General features: G+C 47.5%; 1 protein-coding gene across 1 annotated transcript in view; it reads left to right on the forward strand.

Annotated features, from left to right (window-relative positions):
• TGM4 (transglutaminase 4) overlaps positions 1 to 14,827 on the forward strand; it is a 29,127-nt gene that overhangs the window by 11,625 nt on the left and 2,675 nt on the right. The window contains 8 exon segments of the mRNA XM_063703733.1: positions 4,514 to 4,662; positions 4,664 to 4,677; positions 4,772 to 4,910; positions 6,859 to 6,962; positions 9,926 to 10,177; positions 13,053 to 13,331; positions 13,924 to 14,093; positions 14,236 to 14,372. Of these exon segments, the coding sequence (XP_063559803.1) occupies positions 4,514 to 4,662; positions 4,664 to 4,677; positions 4,772 to 4,910; positions 6,859 to 6,962; positions 9,926 to 10,177; positions 13,053 to 13,331; positions 13,924 to 14,093; positions 14,236 to 14,372 (1,244 nt within the window).

Raw genomic sequence — 14,827 nt, forward strand, 5'->3', positions numbered from 1 at the left:
CTTTTTTTTTTTTTTTTGAGACAGAGTCTCACTCTGTCACCCCGGCTGGAGTGCAGTGGCACGATCTTGGCTCACTGCAACCTCCACCCCTCCAGGTTTTAAGCAATTCTCTGCCTCAGCCTCCGGAGTAGCTGGGATTACAGGCACATGCCACCACGCCCGGCTAATTTTTTGTATTTTTAGTAGAGACGGGGTTTCACCTTCTTGGCCAGGCTGGTCTTGAACTCCTGACCTCGTGATCCACCCGCCTCGACCTCCCAAAGTGCTGGGATTACAGGCGTGGGCCACCACGCCCGGCTTTCAAGTCAGACCTGAGTCTGAACCCCAGCCCTGCCACTTATGGGCTGACGTTAGGTGTAAATGGCTTCAACTGTCTGAGCCTCAGTTTTCCCATCTGCAAAATGATATTAATACAGAAGGTCCTCTTTCTACCTGCAAGCTGGGCTCCAGTTGGGTGAGCAAACTGTTGCAGTTCACTTGGGACTTTTCTGGTTTTAGCACTAAGAATACTGTGTTCCAGGAAACCCCTCAGTCTTGGGCAAACAGGATGGTTGGTCACTCTATTCTGCCTGGCTCCTTGGAAGTCAGTTTGTTCAGAGTAGCAGTTCTCAAATATTTTGGTCTCAAGACCTCTTTGCACTTTTAAAAATTATTAAGGACCCCAAATAAGTTGTATTTATATGGTTTATATTTACCAATATTTACTGTATTAGAAATTAAAACTGAAAAGTTTAAAACTATTTATTCTAAAAGAATAATTCCATTACATGTTAACATAAATAACGTATTTTTATTTTTAAAAACCTATGTTTTTCGAAGCGTAAAATATGTAGTGAGAAGAGTGGCATTGTTTTCCATTTTTGCAAATCTCTTTAATGTCTGGCTTGCTAGAAGTCAGCTGGAATTTCATATCTGCTTCTGCATTCATTGTTTTAGTTGGAATATATGAACATCTGGCCTCACACGGATACACAGATTTAAAAAGGCAGAGGACGGCCGGGCGTGGTGGCTCACGCCTGTAATCCCAGCACTTTGGGAGGCCGAGGCAGGCAGATCACGAGGTCAGGAGATCGAGACCATCCTGGCTAACATGGTGAAACCCCATCTTTACTAAAAATACAAAAAATTAGCTGGGCATGGTGGCACACACCTGTAGTCCCAGCTACTGGGGAGGCTGAGGCAGGAGAATCACTTGAACCCGAGAGGCAGAGGTTGCAGTGAGCCAAGATCGCACCACTGTACTCCAGCCTGGGTGACAGAGCAAGACTCCGTCTCAAAAAAAAAAAAAAAAGAAGCGGGGCGGGGGCAGGAATATTCCCATAGCCTTTTCAGATAATGGAAGATACTATACTGAAGCTCTGTAAGTGGCAGTTTCTTAAAGTTGGTTGCAATGTGGAATCTGAAACCACAATTTTTCATCCTTTGTACACTTATGAGAGAATGAGAGTGAAGAAGGCAAATATTACCTTGGGATTATTATGCAAGTAGTTTTGATCACAGACCTTGGAACTCCCAGGGATCTCCCAATGCCAGTGAGGACCACTCTCCAAAGGTCCACTGAGTTCAGCCAACTGGCTGCTCTTGCCATCTGTGGGTGGCAGGCAGACATATGCTCATCTCCAGGCGAGTCTGTGAGCTGAACTGCTGCGACAGACGGATCTTAAGTAGGGGCTCTTGAAATGCCCTCCTTGCAGAGTGGCTGTGAGCCTGTGTCTGTTGCACGTGGTATGCCTCATAAATGCTGGGGCTCCTGTTCCCCTGCACCTTAGGGGCTGGTGGGATTACCGGGGGCCCTCACGCTGACTCTCTGGGGCCCAGGAGTCCACCATGCCTGCTCTTTCCCCTTCACCCCCATGCTGGTATGTTCATTCTCTAGCCCAGGGGCCAGCAGGTGGCCAGGCTGGATGCTGAGAGAGAACAAGTAAAGGAGACCAAGTCATTAGCAGGCAGAACTTGCCATGAGGGGCTCTAGTTCTCAGTGGTGCAGGTGGACTGGCACGTACCTGGCTGCTTCTCCTTTCAAGCTCCATGACTCTGGACAAGATTCTAAGCCTCTCTGGGCCTCTATTATCTCATCTTTTGGGTGATTATGAGGTCTCAGTAACACACAACAAGTGCCCAGCCCAGGGTCTGACACGCTTTGGGCCCATGAGTAGCCTATTCCCAGGTCATTCTTATGCGTGGTGGGGTTTGGGAAGCAATGGGCTAAGCCGCTGCTTGTTTCAGTGATGAGGAAACCAGCCGGGGGAGAAGGGGCAGTTCGCCAAAGGCTGCACAGTGAAGTGGTGGTTGAGCCAGCTCTGCTGACTCCTGGTGCAGTGCTCCTTCCTAGTGCCCTCCCAGCCACCTCCTCAGGCTGTGAGGCAAGCATGGGCAATTCAGAACTCCAAGGTGTTCCAGGAGTCACTTCCAAAATTAGGTTACTGCAGATTAGCTTCCATGCTCGGGAGTCTGAGAACTCCAGCCCACTTCAGAGGCCCTCCCCCTTTCCAGGTTCCCTATAAAGGTTGCCCCTTCACCCTTAGAAATTTGTGGCTATCCATGGGCCTCCTGGATCTGTGAATTTCTGACTAGCAGGCAGAGCTTCTGGCAGGGTCGCCTAAAGACGACTCCCACACCAGGCAGGGAACCTCGGCGCAGCAGTGAGTGCATTCATTATCGATTGCTAAGTAACAAGTTACCCCAAGACACTGTGGCTGAAACAACAAACATCCATTATCTCCCATGTCTGTGGGTGAGGAATCCAGGCGTGGTTTAGCTGAATGTTCTGGCTGAAGATCTCTCGGGGAGGACATACTTCCAGGCTCAGTCACCTAGCTGCGAGCAGCCTCAGGTAGGGGCAGCTCACAGCATGGCAGCCAGCTTCCATCAGAGTGAGCAAATAAGAGAGGGGTGCCCAGGCTGGAAGCCACAGCCTTTGTCACCTCATTTCAGAAGTGACAGCCATCACTTTTGCTGCTCTGTTGGTTAGAAGTGAGTCACTGGGTCTGGGAGAGGGGATTACTGGGGACCATCTCGGTGACTGCCTACCATGCCTGGGCACAGAAATGTGCTTTGTTCTGCATGGGGATAGAGCCTCGTGCATCAGGAGTTTTGAAAGTCCTGACGTCCTTTGGGTTCAGCGTCACTCCCCTTCTTTCCCTATCTCCGCCCTCCCCTACATTGCTTTATAGACGGCTTGGGTCTAGCAGGCGCTGACAGGCTGGGGCCACTTAATTTCGCAGGAGGACGCAGCAGCCGGACCAGGGCAGTGGCTGGGTGACAGTTAAGATGGGAGGCATTTCCTGCTTTGCCTAGGACCCTTTGCCTGTCTCTCTTTCATCTGTTTTCATTCCGTCTGACCACTCTTGAGTCTGGGGGTGGCCTCTGCTCTCTCTCTGATTTTGATGAATGAAGAGGCTTGTCCAGCCACAGGACCTGAGAGGTCACGGGAGGCCCAGGCCACACCATTGTTTGAGACTTCTTGTAAATTAAAACTGAACAAACTCCCAAACAGGATTCAGAAATTGTAGCATACTATAAGGGTTTTAGTTAAACAAACGGACATCTTTAACGTCCTGGGAAACATGAGGCACTGTAACTGTGCTTTTCACAAGGCATGATGGGGTTTGCAAAGGATGTTAGTGTGCAGGCCAGGAGGGGATGGGTGGATGTGGTCAAAGCCAGGCCACCACCAGATCAAAGATTTGTGACTGTGTCACCTTTCATGTTTTCGGAGGGTTCCTCTGCACCTGCCTGTACAACCTTCTTTAGAGATTCCATTAAGTGCTTTCAAAGGTGAACTCACGAGGCTTTGTCCTCTCTCTGGTTTTAATAAGGTGGAAAGGATCGTCTAGCCAGGGCTCCTCAGGGGTTAAGAGAGGTGCAGGCCACTGACAATTTAAAAACGGAAGATGCCAAAACAGGCATAGGCTTAACCCAGGTCATCCTCAAAACAACCTAAAGGGACCGGGCATAGTGACTCACACCTGTAATCCCAGCACTTTGGGAGGCCGAGACAGTTGGATTACTTGAGCTCAGGAGTTTGAGACCAACCTGGCCAACATGGTGAAACCCTGCCTCTACAAAAAACTACAAAAATTAACCAAGTATGGTGGCGTGCGCCTGTAGTCCCAATTACCTGGGTGGCTGAGGTGGGAGGATCACCTGAGCCCAGGAAGTTGAGGCTGCAGTGAGCCGAGCTCACACCACTGTACTCCAGCCTGGGCTACAGAGCAAGATCCTCTCTCAAAAAACAAACAAAACCAACCTAAAGGTAGGTGTTGCAATGATCATCATTTTACGAGGGAGGAAACTGAGGCACAGAGCAGTGAGCATCCTCCCTGGTCACTCAAACAGCTGGCATGCTCCTTGGCCCTTCTGGGTACCCCACCTGTTCTGGAAAGCCCACGTCCTCCAAGTACTCTGAGACATTATGAGGTGTCCACTTTGGGGGCTGGGTGGCCAAGCTGGGCTGGCAGCACCTTGTTCTTCTGAGGGGTGGACACTGACCCCACCCCTACATGTGTGGCAGATGAGCTTTGAGAAAGGCCAAGGCATGCTCATTGGGAATTGGACTGGGGACTACGAAGGTGGCACAGCCCCATACAAGTGGACAGGCTGTGCCCCGATCCTGCAGCAGTACTACAACACGAAGCAGGCTGTGTGCTTTGGCCAGTGCTGGGATCCTGACTACAGGTAAGTGGCAGATCCAGGGGCTGAGGGGAGAGGTACCAAGGGAGGGACTCCCAGCCCCCACAGTTGCCAACCACCCCACCCTGGATCATTTCAGTGCTGAGAGCGTTGGGCATCCCAGCACGCAGTGTGACAGCCTTCGATTCAACTCATGACACAGAAAGGAACCTCACGGTGGACACCTATGTGAATGAGAATGGCGAGAAAATCACCAATATGACCCACGACTCTGTCTGGTAGGGTTCCTCCTTCTCAACCTGCCCTGTCTCCTTCTCCCAGGAATTTTCTTTTTTCTTTTTAGAAACAGGGTCTCTCGCTGGGTTGCCCAGGCTGGTCTTGAACTGGTGTCAAGCAGTCCTCCTGCCTTAGCCTCCCAGGTAGCTGTGATTCCAGGTGCAAGCCACCATGCGTGGCATCCCAGGAGTTTTTTAGCCCAAGCCCAGTCTCCAGGCCCTCCCAACCCAGAGATTCTGCTGAGCTGTGGGGCCCCTTCAGCCTCCCTCAGAGACTGATTCAAGTTGTAGGCCAGTGCTCACTGCTCCTGAAATTCAATATTTTTCAACATTTGGCCTTGGACAATCTGTGCTGGAATCACCTGGGGGTGATTGTTAAAAAAATGCAGATTCTTGGCCAGGCACGTGTAATCCCAGCACTTTGGGAGGCTGAGGTGGGTGGATCACGAGGTCAGGAGATCGTGACCATCCTGGCCGTGGTGAAACCCCATCTCTACTAAAAATACAAAAATTAGCTGGGCATAGTGGCACGTGCCTGTAATCCCAGCTACTTGGTAGGCTGAGGCAGGAGAATCACTTGAACCCGGGAGGCAGAGGTTGCAGTGAGCCGAGATCGCACCACTGCACTCCAGCCTGGTGACAGAGCTGGACTCCCTCTCAAAAAACAAAAACAAAAACAAAAACAAAAAACGAACAAAAAAAAATGCAGATTCCTGTACTGGAGCTTTTGCCTCTACAGGGGAAGGGCCAGGAGTCTGAAGTTCATGCTAGCACTTGGCCCAGGAGATCTGATATATACTACTGTTTGAGAACTTTTGATGTAACTAGTACCCACTGGCCAGCATGAAGCTTATTTCCTTTGTTCTCTGATCCAGAGCACATGGGCCCCTTGCAAGCTAAAAGTGACCACAAGATAGAAAAGGGAGAATGAGAAGTTGCAGAGGGAGTAGACGAGGTGGGAAGGTCAGGGCATGATTACAAATTCCCGAGGCATTTCAGTTGAAGTTGGAGCCTTACAGCTTTTATTTAAATACTGCTGAGACGTTCTAGTTCATGTACCAAGACAAGAAAAAACAGAAAGACTTGAAACTTTTGGAAAGGAGGCACTAACCAGTATTATTTGTAGATGATATACAGTTGACCCTTGAACAGCACGGGTTTGAACTGTGCAGGTCCACTCATAGGCAGATTTTTTCAACTGAGTACAGGTGTATTTGTGGGAGGTGAAACCTGCCTATACTGAGATCTGGCTTTTCCTATATACACATTCCACAGGGCCAACTGTAGGACTTGAGTGTGTATGGATTTGGGTATACTCAGGGGTCCTGGAACCAATACCCTGTGGATACTGAGGAACGACTGTTAATTGTCTACCTAGAAAACTAAGAGCACCAACTTAAAAATAGCAAGATTTAATATGAGAATTTAGAGACTGGCCAGTTACAAAGTTGCTGATCAACCAAATCAGAATCCCAGTGAATTGAATACATTCATTGAATGAATGAAATAACAGTTGTAATCTTTTACTAGGCTGTGACTGCACAGCCTAGTGCATTTCACCCATTCATTCAGGAAAAATTTATTAGGTGTCTGTTATGCTTCAAACACTGCAGATGTCAAGACAGATAAGATTTAGTTCTGCCTCGAGTTCACCATCTCTAGTGGTGAAGACTCCCAGGCTCTTTGAAATCCATAGGCAGGGTGACGGTCTCATGAGGTTCCCCCAGCCCTGCCCCCTGCACACAACTCTGTGCCCTGGGAGGCTTTCTGAGAGGCAGGTGGGACTCACCGGTGGCCCCTTCCTTGCCAGTGTTGACAAAGGTTCCCAAACCCCTGAGAACAACCTCAGTGGGTCCCTGGTGATGAAGATGTCTCTGGCAATTTTGGTGTATTTATCTCTAACTAGGTTTGGGGGTGGTCCGGGGTGGGGCCCGTTGCCAATTTGTGGCAGGAATTTCCATTTGTGGACGGATGCCTGGATGAAGCGACCGGATCTGCCCAAGGGCTACGATGGCTGGCAGGCTGTGGACGCAACGCCGCAGGAGCGCAGCCAGGGTGAGTGGGTAGCGGGAAGGCGCTGGGCATCCATGCTGCTCTCCTTACATGGCCCAGGGTTCTGTGGGTCTTGGGTATGCAGCCAAGCAGGTGGGGAAAGTTTTCATAAAAATTTCCCAAAACAAAAAGCATGCTCAGTCCTTCCTGCTATTCCCACTGAGCAGGGGCTTCAGTTTGCTGGCTATTTTTATGAAGATAATGCCAATGACAGTACTGTTAAGAGCAATGAGATGGTGGCACTTAAGGGTTCCCTACTGCATGCCATGCGCAGTACCTACATGATCCATTTTACTCACAACTAACCTTTCAAAGTAGGTTGTCATTATCCTCATTTTACAAATGAGGAAACTGAGGCTCAGGGAGGTGAAGTGAGTTGCCTGAGGTCACACAGATCCACAAGGCTGGACCAGGATTCAGCCCAAGTCAGACATAATGGGGATGCTTATCTCAGCTGGTTATGGGTTACCAACTTCTGGGTAAGACAGTGGCCCCTTGTAGCTGGAAGGACCTTGCTGGGGGACAAGGGTGTCTTTGTACAGCTGGGGAAGCAGAGGCCTGGGGTTGGTCTGAGGTTACTTGGAAAATCTGTGGAATCAAGTTATCTTTATTTTAAAAAGTGAGTCCTAGTACTAAAGACAAAGTCAGCCCAGTAAAGGGAAAGTAGATTAGCTCAATAGTTCTCAAATTTTAAAAAATTATTTATTTATTTATTTTGAGACAGAATCTCACTGTTGCCCAGGCTGGAGTGCAGTGGTGTAATCTCGGTTCACTGCAACCTCTGCCTCCCAGGTTCAAGCAATTTTCCTGTCTCAGTCTCCTGAGTAGCTGGGACTACAGGTGCACACCACCATGCCTGGCTAATTTTTACATTTTTAGTAGAGACAGGGCTTTGCCATATTGGTCAGGCTGGTCTCAAACTCCTGACCTCAGGTGCTCCACCTCCCTTGGCCTCCCAAAGTGTTGGGGTTACAGGCATGAGCCACTGTGCCTGGCCTTTATTTATTTATTTATTTAGAGATGGAGTTTCACTCTTGTTACCCAGGCTGGAGTGCAATAGTGCAATCTTGGCTCACTGCAACCTCTGCCTCCCGGGTTAAAGTGATTCTCCTGCCTCAGCCTCCCGAGTAGCTGGGATTACAGGCACCTGCCGCCATGCCTGACTAATTTTTTGTATTTTTAGTAGAGACAGGGTTTCACCATGCTGGCCAGGCTTGTCTCAACCACCTGACCTCAGGTGATCTGCCTGTCTCGGCCTCCCAAAGTGCTGGGATTACAGGTGTGAACCACCGCACCCAGCCTCAAACTTTTTTTTTTTTGAAAAAAGCAGTCCAACCGCTCAGAAGGAAACTTCGTGTGCCACCTCATAATGTAAAGCAGAACTACTCCAGCTGAAGTGTGCCCAGGGACCAGCCAGCCCCTCCCTGACATCTCTGCCTCACTCCTGCAGCCCCTGAAGTAGATGTCTCTCAAGGTTCTTCTAGGAATAAATCTTAGTTTGGCTGTGAGCCTCATCCCAAGGATAGCAAATTCATCTGCCCACAGGGCCAGAGAGTGAACAGGGCTGTCTACTTGGGAAGATGGGGACCTAGAGACATGAGCATGCAGATCCCCAAAGGCATTCAGGTTACAATTTAAACATACTTTGCGGGCTCCACCCCTCAGTGTGGGACTCCTGATTCCTGCAGCTGCAATGTGAGCCCACATGGCCCTGAAGGCAAAAAAAATGCTGCTAAAAGTGAAAACAGCCTCCACATTTCTCCAAAGATAAGGCATTGCCCTTATAATAGGGGGTGAGGGTGGTGGGAGGTGGCCCCCAGAGGTGGGAGGAGCAGGTGATATGCCCACACCCCCACTATACTCTGCAGGAAGATTCTCAGCAGGGCAGTATTGAGGGCTCTTTCCATCCAGGGAGTCTAAGTAGCATTTGCTGAGGTGGGACAGTAGCCATAGCAACCAGGCAGTGAGTAGCGCAGTGCCACTATCTGCCTGAGAGGCAGAGGAAGCCCTGTTCCCTGGCCAGAAAAGGGGCATTAAAAGCCCACCTAACCTGCTCACCTTATAGATAAGGCCAGAGAGGGAGGGTGGGGATGCCCAAGTTCAGTCAACAAGTTAGGAGAAGAACCAGTATTAGATTAGGAGACCAGTTCTCCTGAGTCCTAGTCCTCCAATACACTGAATTCACAGGTTTGGCTGCCTTAAAGAGGCAAGGGAGAGGAGCCTGTGTGTTGAGGATTAAATAAAAATAGTGGAAGCAGAAAGCCCAGTGCCCAGAATACAAGGGTATGTAAAAACCAAAGCTACTACTGAGGAACTATCAGCCAAGAGACTAATTCTCACTAAGTTGTCAATGACTAATAAGGGAACTCTCTGTCCCCATGCTAGAAATAAAAAGACAGCTCTTAACAAAAATGAAAAATAAATAAATAAATAAATAGACAGCTCTTAGAATGGAAATGTTCTTATTAGCCCAGATCCATAGCAACAGCTTGCATTTGTTTTAGGCACAGGGCTAAGTACTTTGCCTGGATTATTTAATTTAATCTTCGCAATAGCCTTAGAAGGTAAGTGCTGTTTTTATTCCCAGTTTTCTAGGAAATGGAGCTGCAGAGAGCTGAAATGCCTTGCACAAGGTCACATAGCTCCAAGGTGTGATGCCAGGAATCAGACCCAGATTGTGTGTCTCTGTGCTCTACTGGGGACTGATGTGCTGGGATGAGTTTAATAGGCAGCATGACTTCCTATTACTGGGACAGAGGATTCCTGACACTCTTCAAGTCAAAGCTGAGATGCGCCCCTCTTTTCGGAATAGTTAAAGATGGCCTAGGAAATGAGTACCCAAATGCTTCTTGGGCAAAATTTGCTTGCCAGTCCTGTTTGAGTTTGGGAATCATTGCTGCCACTTGGTCCAGGCTGGGTGGGCTGGGGAATCTCACTGAGAGTGACCACCCCTGGCTTCCCCTCAGGTGTCTTCTGCTGTGGGCCATCACCACTGACTGCCATCTGCAAAGGTGACATCTTTATTGTCTATGACACTAGATTCGTCTTCTCAGAAGTGAATGGTGACAGGCTCATCTGGTTGGTGAAGATGGTGAATGGGCAGGAGGAGTTACACGTAATTTCAATGGAGACCACAAGCATCGGGAAAAACATCAGCACCAAGGCAGTGGGCCAAGACAGGTGGAGAGATATCACCTATGAGTACGAGTATCCAGAAGGTGGCTAGCATCACAGGGCTCCTTCTGACTCAGCCCCTGAGTCACCCAGAACATGAAAATAGTCAAGATTGGGGGTGGGCCTGGGCAACATGGTGAAACCCCATCCCTACCAAAAAAAAAAAAAAAAAAAAATTAGCTGGGTGTGGTGGCATGTGCCTGTGATCCCAGCTACTCAGGAGGCTAAGGTGGGAGGACTGCTTGAGCCAGGGAGGTTGAGGTTGCTGTGAGCTATGACCATGCCACTGCACTCCAGCCTGGGTGACAGAGCAAGACCCTGTCTCAAACAAACAAAAAGACACAAATCCTAATTGAGGCCTTTGCATTGTTTGACCAGCTCATTCACCTTGCTAAGACTGTCCGTGCTCCCCAGTGCCCAGTAAATTACACATCTTCTCAGCCTGGCTTTCTGGCCCCTGCAGAGCTGGCCTCTGGCTCCCTTCCTGAGCTTAAGTTCATCCCCTAGCCATGCTGCCTGCTGTTACCTGAAAATGCTGGCTACTTTCATCCCTGGCCAAACCTCTGCTTATGCTTCCCCTACCTGAACTGTCTCCTTTGCAATCTCTACTATCCACAGGCTCATACGCTGCCTCTGTTCTTGATGTTCCTCAATCTGACAGATTTGTATTTCCCCTGTGGCCCATTGGCTGTGGTTCCTGTACCACGTGGTAAGGAAAGGAAGACAACTCCATATAGCATCCTCAAAGGGTGCAAGAGTCCAGACAGGGGCAAACTGAAGATGGGATGTGATTAAGAGGAAGGCAGGAAATCGTAAGGACTCATAGACGAGGGAGCAATTTGCTGTGCTATGGGATGGCAGATGGTACCCATGCAGCTGGGGCTTTTCCCACCCTCCATTGCAGTATAGTTACAAGCAGGTCAGTTTGGACCCCTGGGTTGATTGTGAGCTTGTGTAAAACCTTGCACAAGGTAGGCCTGCAGTAAATATTTCTTCCATGTAAATGAGGCAAGTGATGGCTACCAAGGCAGCTCAGGACAAACTGGAGCTCTCCACTTTGAAGTCTCTTTGTGTTCAGAATGGACGTGGATGGAGAGCTTTGTAACCAAGCTCAGAAATTCCTGTCTTACAGCTGCTATCTCTGAAATAAAATCTTATCCTCAGGGTTGTGTTGAAAATGAGCAAACTTGATTAAAAGCAATTAGGTCAGGAGTGGTTGTTTTTGTTTTTGTTTTTGTTTTTGTTTTTGTTTTTTGCAGGGTGATGGAAGTATCAGGGAGGGAGGGAAAGGATAGAGAGGGAGACCAGTGGTGTCTGTCAACTGCTACACTTGATGGTGTCCCTCAGGTCTCTGCTCTGTTCACTCTTCCTCATTGTTTTTCCTTTCTGTCTCTCAGACTAGATAATCTTATGACCTGTCTTCAAGTTTGCTGATTTTCCTGCAAGCTCTAATCTGCTATTATTGTACTTTTCAACTCCAGAATTTATATTTGGTTCTTTTTTAAAAATAATTTTAATCTCTCTCGATATTCTCTATTTGGCAAGCCATTTGTTCTCACACCTTTTTTTTAGTTTTTTGAATATATTTAAAATAGCTAATTTAAAGTCTTTGTCTAGTAGGTTCAATGTCAGGGCTTCCTTAGGGACAGTTTTTATTGACTGTTTCCATGTTCCTCCCCTGCCACCCCCACACCACCATGTATGGCCTATAGTTTGTTTGCATGTCTTGTCATAATATGGCAACTCTGGAAATCAGATCCTGTCCCCCATCCCAGGGTTGCTTTTGTGGTTGCTATTTGTTTAACGACTTCCCTGATATAATTCCAGAAATTCTGTAATCTTTCTTGTCCATGACCACTGAATTCTCTGCTCAGTTTGCTGAATGGTCAGCTAATGATTAGATGGATATTGCTTTAAATTCCTTGAATCATTAAGACTCCTAGCCTTTGGCAAGGGGCTCTGTGTACAAGTTAGGGTACATTTCAATGCTCTGGCAGGCAATTTACAATTCTGCCTTCACTTCTTGCTTGAGCCTCAAGGTCAGTTAGAGGTGAGAGCCTTAGCAGATCTTTCTCAGACCTTCTAGATTTCCAGGACTCTGTCTGAGCTTTTCAAAGCCCCTGTGGACATTTTGTCCCTCAGCTTTTCCTTTTAAGATTTTTGGTCGGCTTCTTTTCCCCTCAACTTCTTTTCCCCTCAACTTCTTTTCCCCTCAACTCCCTTCTTTTCCTTGTTGCCTTAGGAAACTGCAGTTGTAAACAATTGCTGCAGATTGTTTGTCTTCACAAATGCTCCAGGGAAAAGGCTGTTGGTAATGAGGGAGCTCTGAGTCAGGTCAATGAAGACAAACTCTGTGAATGAGGGTTTCCAGGGAATCGCCCTTAAGTCAATTAACAACAATTCTCTGGTAGTGGAGCTTTTAGCGGAACTCCAAAACCATTCTGTCCCCTCCAGAGGTGGCTAGGCTGCTGGTTTTCACTGTGATTTGGTGCTGTGGTTTTTGAGTCTCCTGTGGAGCTGGAAAGAATGGGAGATGGGAATCAGAATGCCACAAAACTATTCTTACTGAGATTATGCTGTTTTTCTTGAATAAATGCTCCTTAGATTATTATAAGCCTTTAGTTAATTTCAAGAATTCTGAAAAAGTTGATTTGATAATTTTTGCCAATGTTCTCATTGCTTTTATGGAGAAGCAGATTTTTGGAGGTCTTTATTCCGCCATTCCCACTAATGTCAGAATGTGCTATTGCTTAGGAATGGGGATTTGAATGATCCTCTGTGTGAATCTATAGCTCATGGGCTCCAGGGATGTCTCTGGAGTCCTGGCCATGCAGATGGGCTCCTTCTGCCACACGGGTGGTTGGGACATTTGGTCCTTGAAGGAGCACCTGAAGGAAGCTGCCTTTGTGTCTCTTTCAGGCTCTTCTGAGGAGAGGCAGGTCATGGATCATGCCTTCCTCCTTCTCAGTTCTGAGAGGGAGCACAGACGACCTGTAAAAGAGAACTTTCTTCACATGTCGGTACAATCAGATGATGTGCTGCTGGGAAACCCTGTTAATTTCACCGTGATTCTTAAAAGGAAGACCGCTGCCCTACAGAATGTCAACATCTCGGGCTCCTTTGAACTACAGTTGTACACTGGCAAGAAGGTGGCAAAACTGTGTGACCTCAATAAGACCTCGCAGATCCAAGGTCAAGGTACCGGAACCAGAGGGAGGAGAGGCCTCAAGTGAGCTCAGGGTCCCACAATCTGAAATCCCTCTTCTCCTCTGTGGACAACTTCCACACATTGACAAATTTTTGTGTGTGAGTTAACACAAACAAACAGTTATTGAGCACCTACCCCTTGGTAGTCACAAGAAAGCCAGCCACAGAAGAAAAGTGGGCCAAAGAGACCACTGGACTAGGAGCCTGGGTCTATCGTAGAGTTATAAATTAGGGGTGCTGAAAGTGTCATGAGAAGTCTTCTATGGTGGCAGAAATTTTAATCTCAGATGCCCAGTCAGATCAATGATTATGAGTACCCAAGGCACAGTGTTGGGAACAAGTGGGATGTCCTGATGACAACGGGTAATGTCTGTCATGGACTCAGGATGTAAGCTTGGAGAACTTGGCCAATTATTATTCCATCTTGAGCCCAACATCTTGTTTTCTAAAGAGAGTATGGGACATGTCCAAAGTTATCCAGTTCAATTCACACAAAGTTAATCTAATTCTGTGCTTGATGAGGAGAACTCATACTGGGGGGCTATGATGAATGAACTCTCCCTCCACCCTGACTCTTTGGCAGTATCAGAAGTGACTCTGACCTTGGACTCCAAGACCTACATCAACAGCCTGGCTATATTAGATGATGAGCCAGTTATCAGAGGTTTCATCATTGCGGAAATTGTGGAGTCTGAGGAAATCATGGCCTCTGAAGTATTCACGTCTTTCCAGTACCCTGAGTTCTCTATAGAGGTGAGCTTCCTGCAGGCCATAAAGGGCTCCTTCTGCCTGGAAGTTGGCCACGGAGTGTGACGGGGCCCCTAAGAACCCTGAGGGTCCTTGGTTGGCTCATGCATATCTTCTCTCCCCATCTCTCCTCCCCACCCTACTACAGTTGCCTAACACAGGCAGAATTGGCCAGCTACTTGTCTGCAATTGTATCTTCAAGAACACCCTGGCCATCCCTTTGACTGACGTCAAGTTCTCTTTGGAAAGCCTGGGCATCTCCTCACTACAGACCTCTGACCATGAGTGAGTCTGCCTGAGGTATTCTTACAAATAGAAATATACTTCTGGACATATATCTTGCACATGTGTGCATATTCCTGAGAAGTGAATTCCCAGTATGGGGTCATAGGGTCAAAACGTAGATACATTTTGCTAATGCCAAATTACTTTCAGAAAAGATTGCATCAATTTATGCTCTACCGACAGATCTTTTTGATTCTTGCCAATCTAGTGGTTAAGTAATCTCATTGCTTTACTTTGCATCTGATTATTTGTGAGGTTGAATATTTCTTACATTAATTGACTCTCTCCTGTGAATTGCCTGTTCCTAACTTTTGTCCATTTTTCTACTGAGTCATTTATTTTTTCATATTAGTATGGAGTCTTTACACAGTAAAGAGTGTTATGTGCTGTGAATTTTTTTATAGCAGTTTTGTATTTAATTTTTTAAATTTGATTTTTATTTATTTTGAGGTGGA

This window comes from Gorilla gorilla, chromosome 2, assembly GCF_029281585.2.
Source record: "Gorilla gorilla gorilla isolate KB3781 chromosome 2, NHGRI_mGorGor1-v2.1_pri, whole genome shotgun sequence".
In the NCBI taxonomy this organism is placed as follows: Eukaryota; Metazoa; Chordata; class Mammalia; order Primates; family Hominidae; genus Gorilla; species Gorilla gorilla.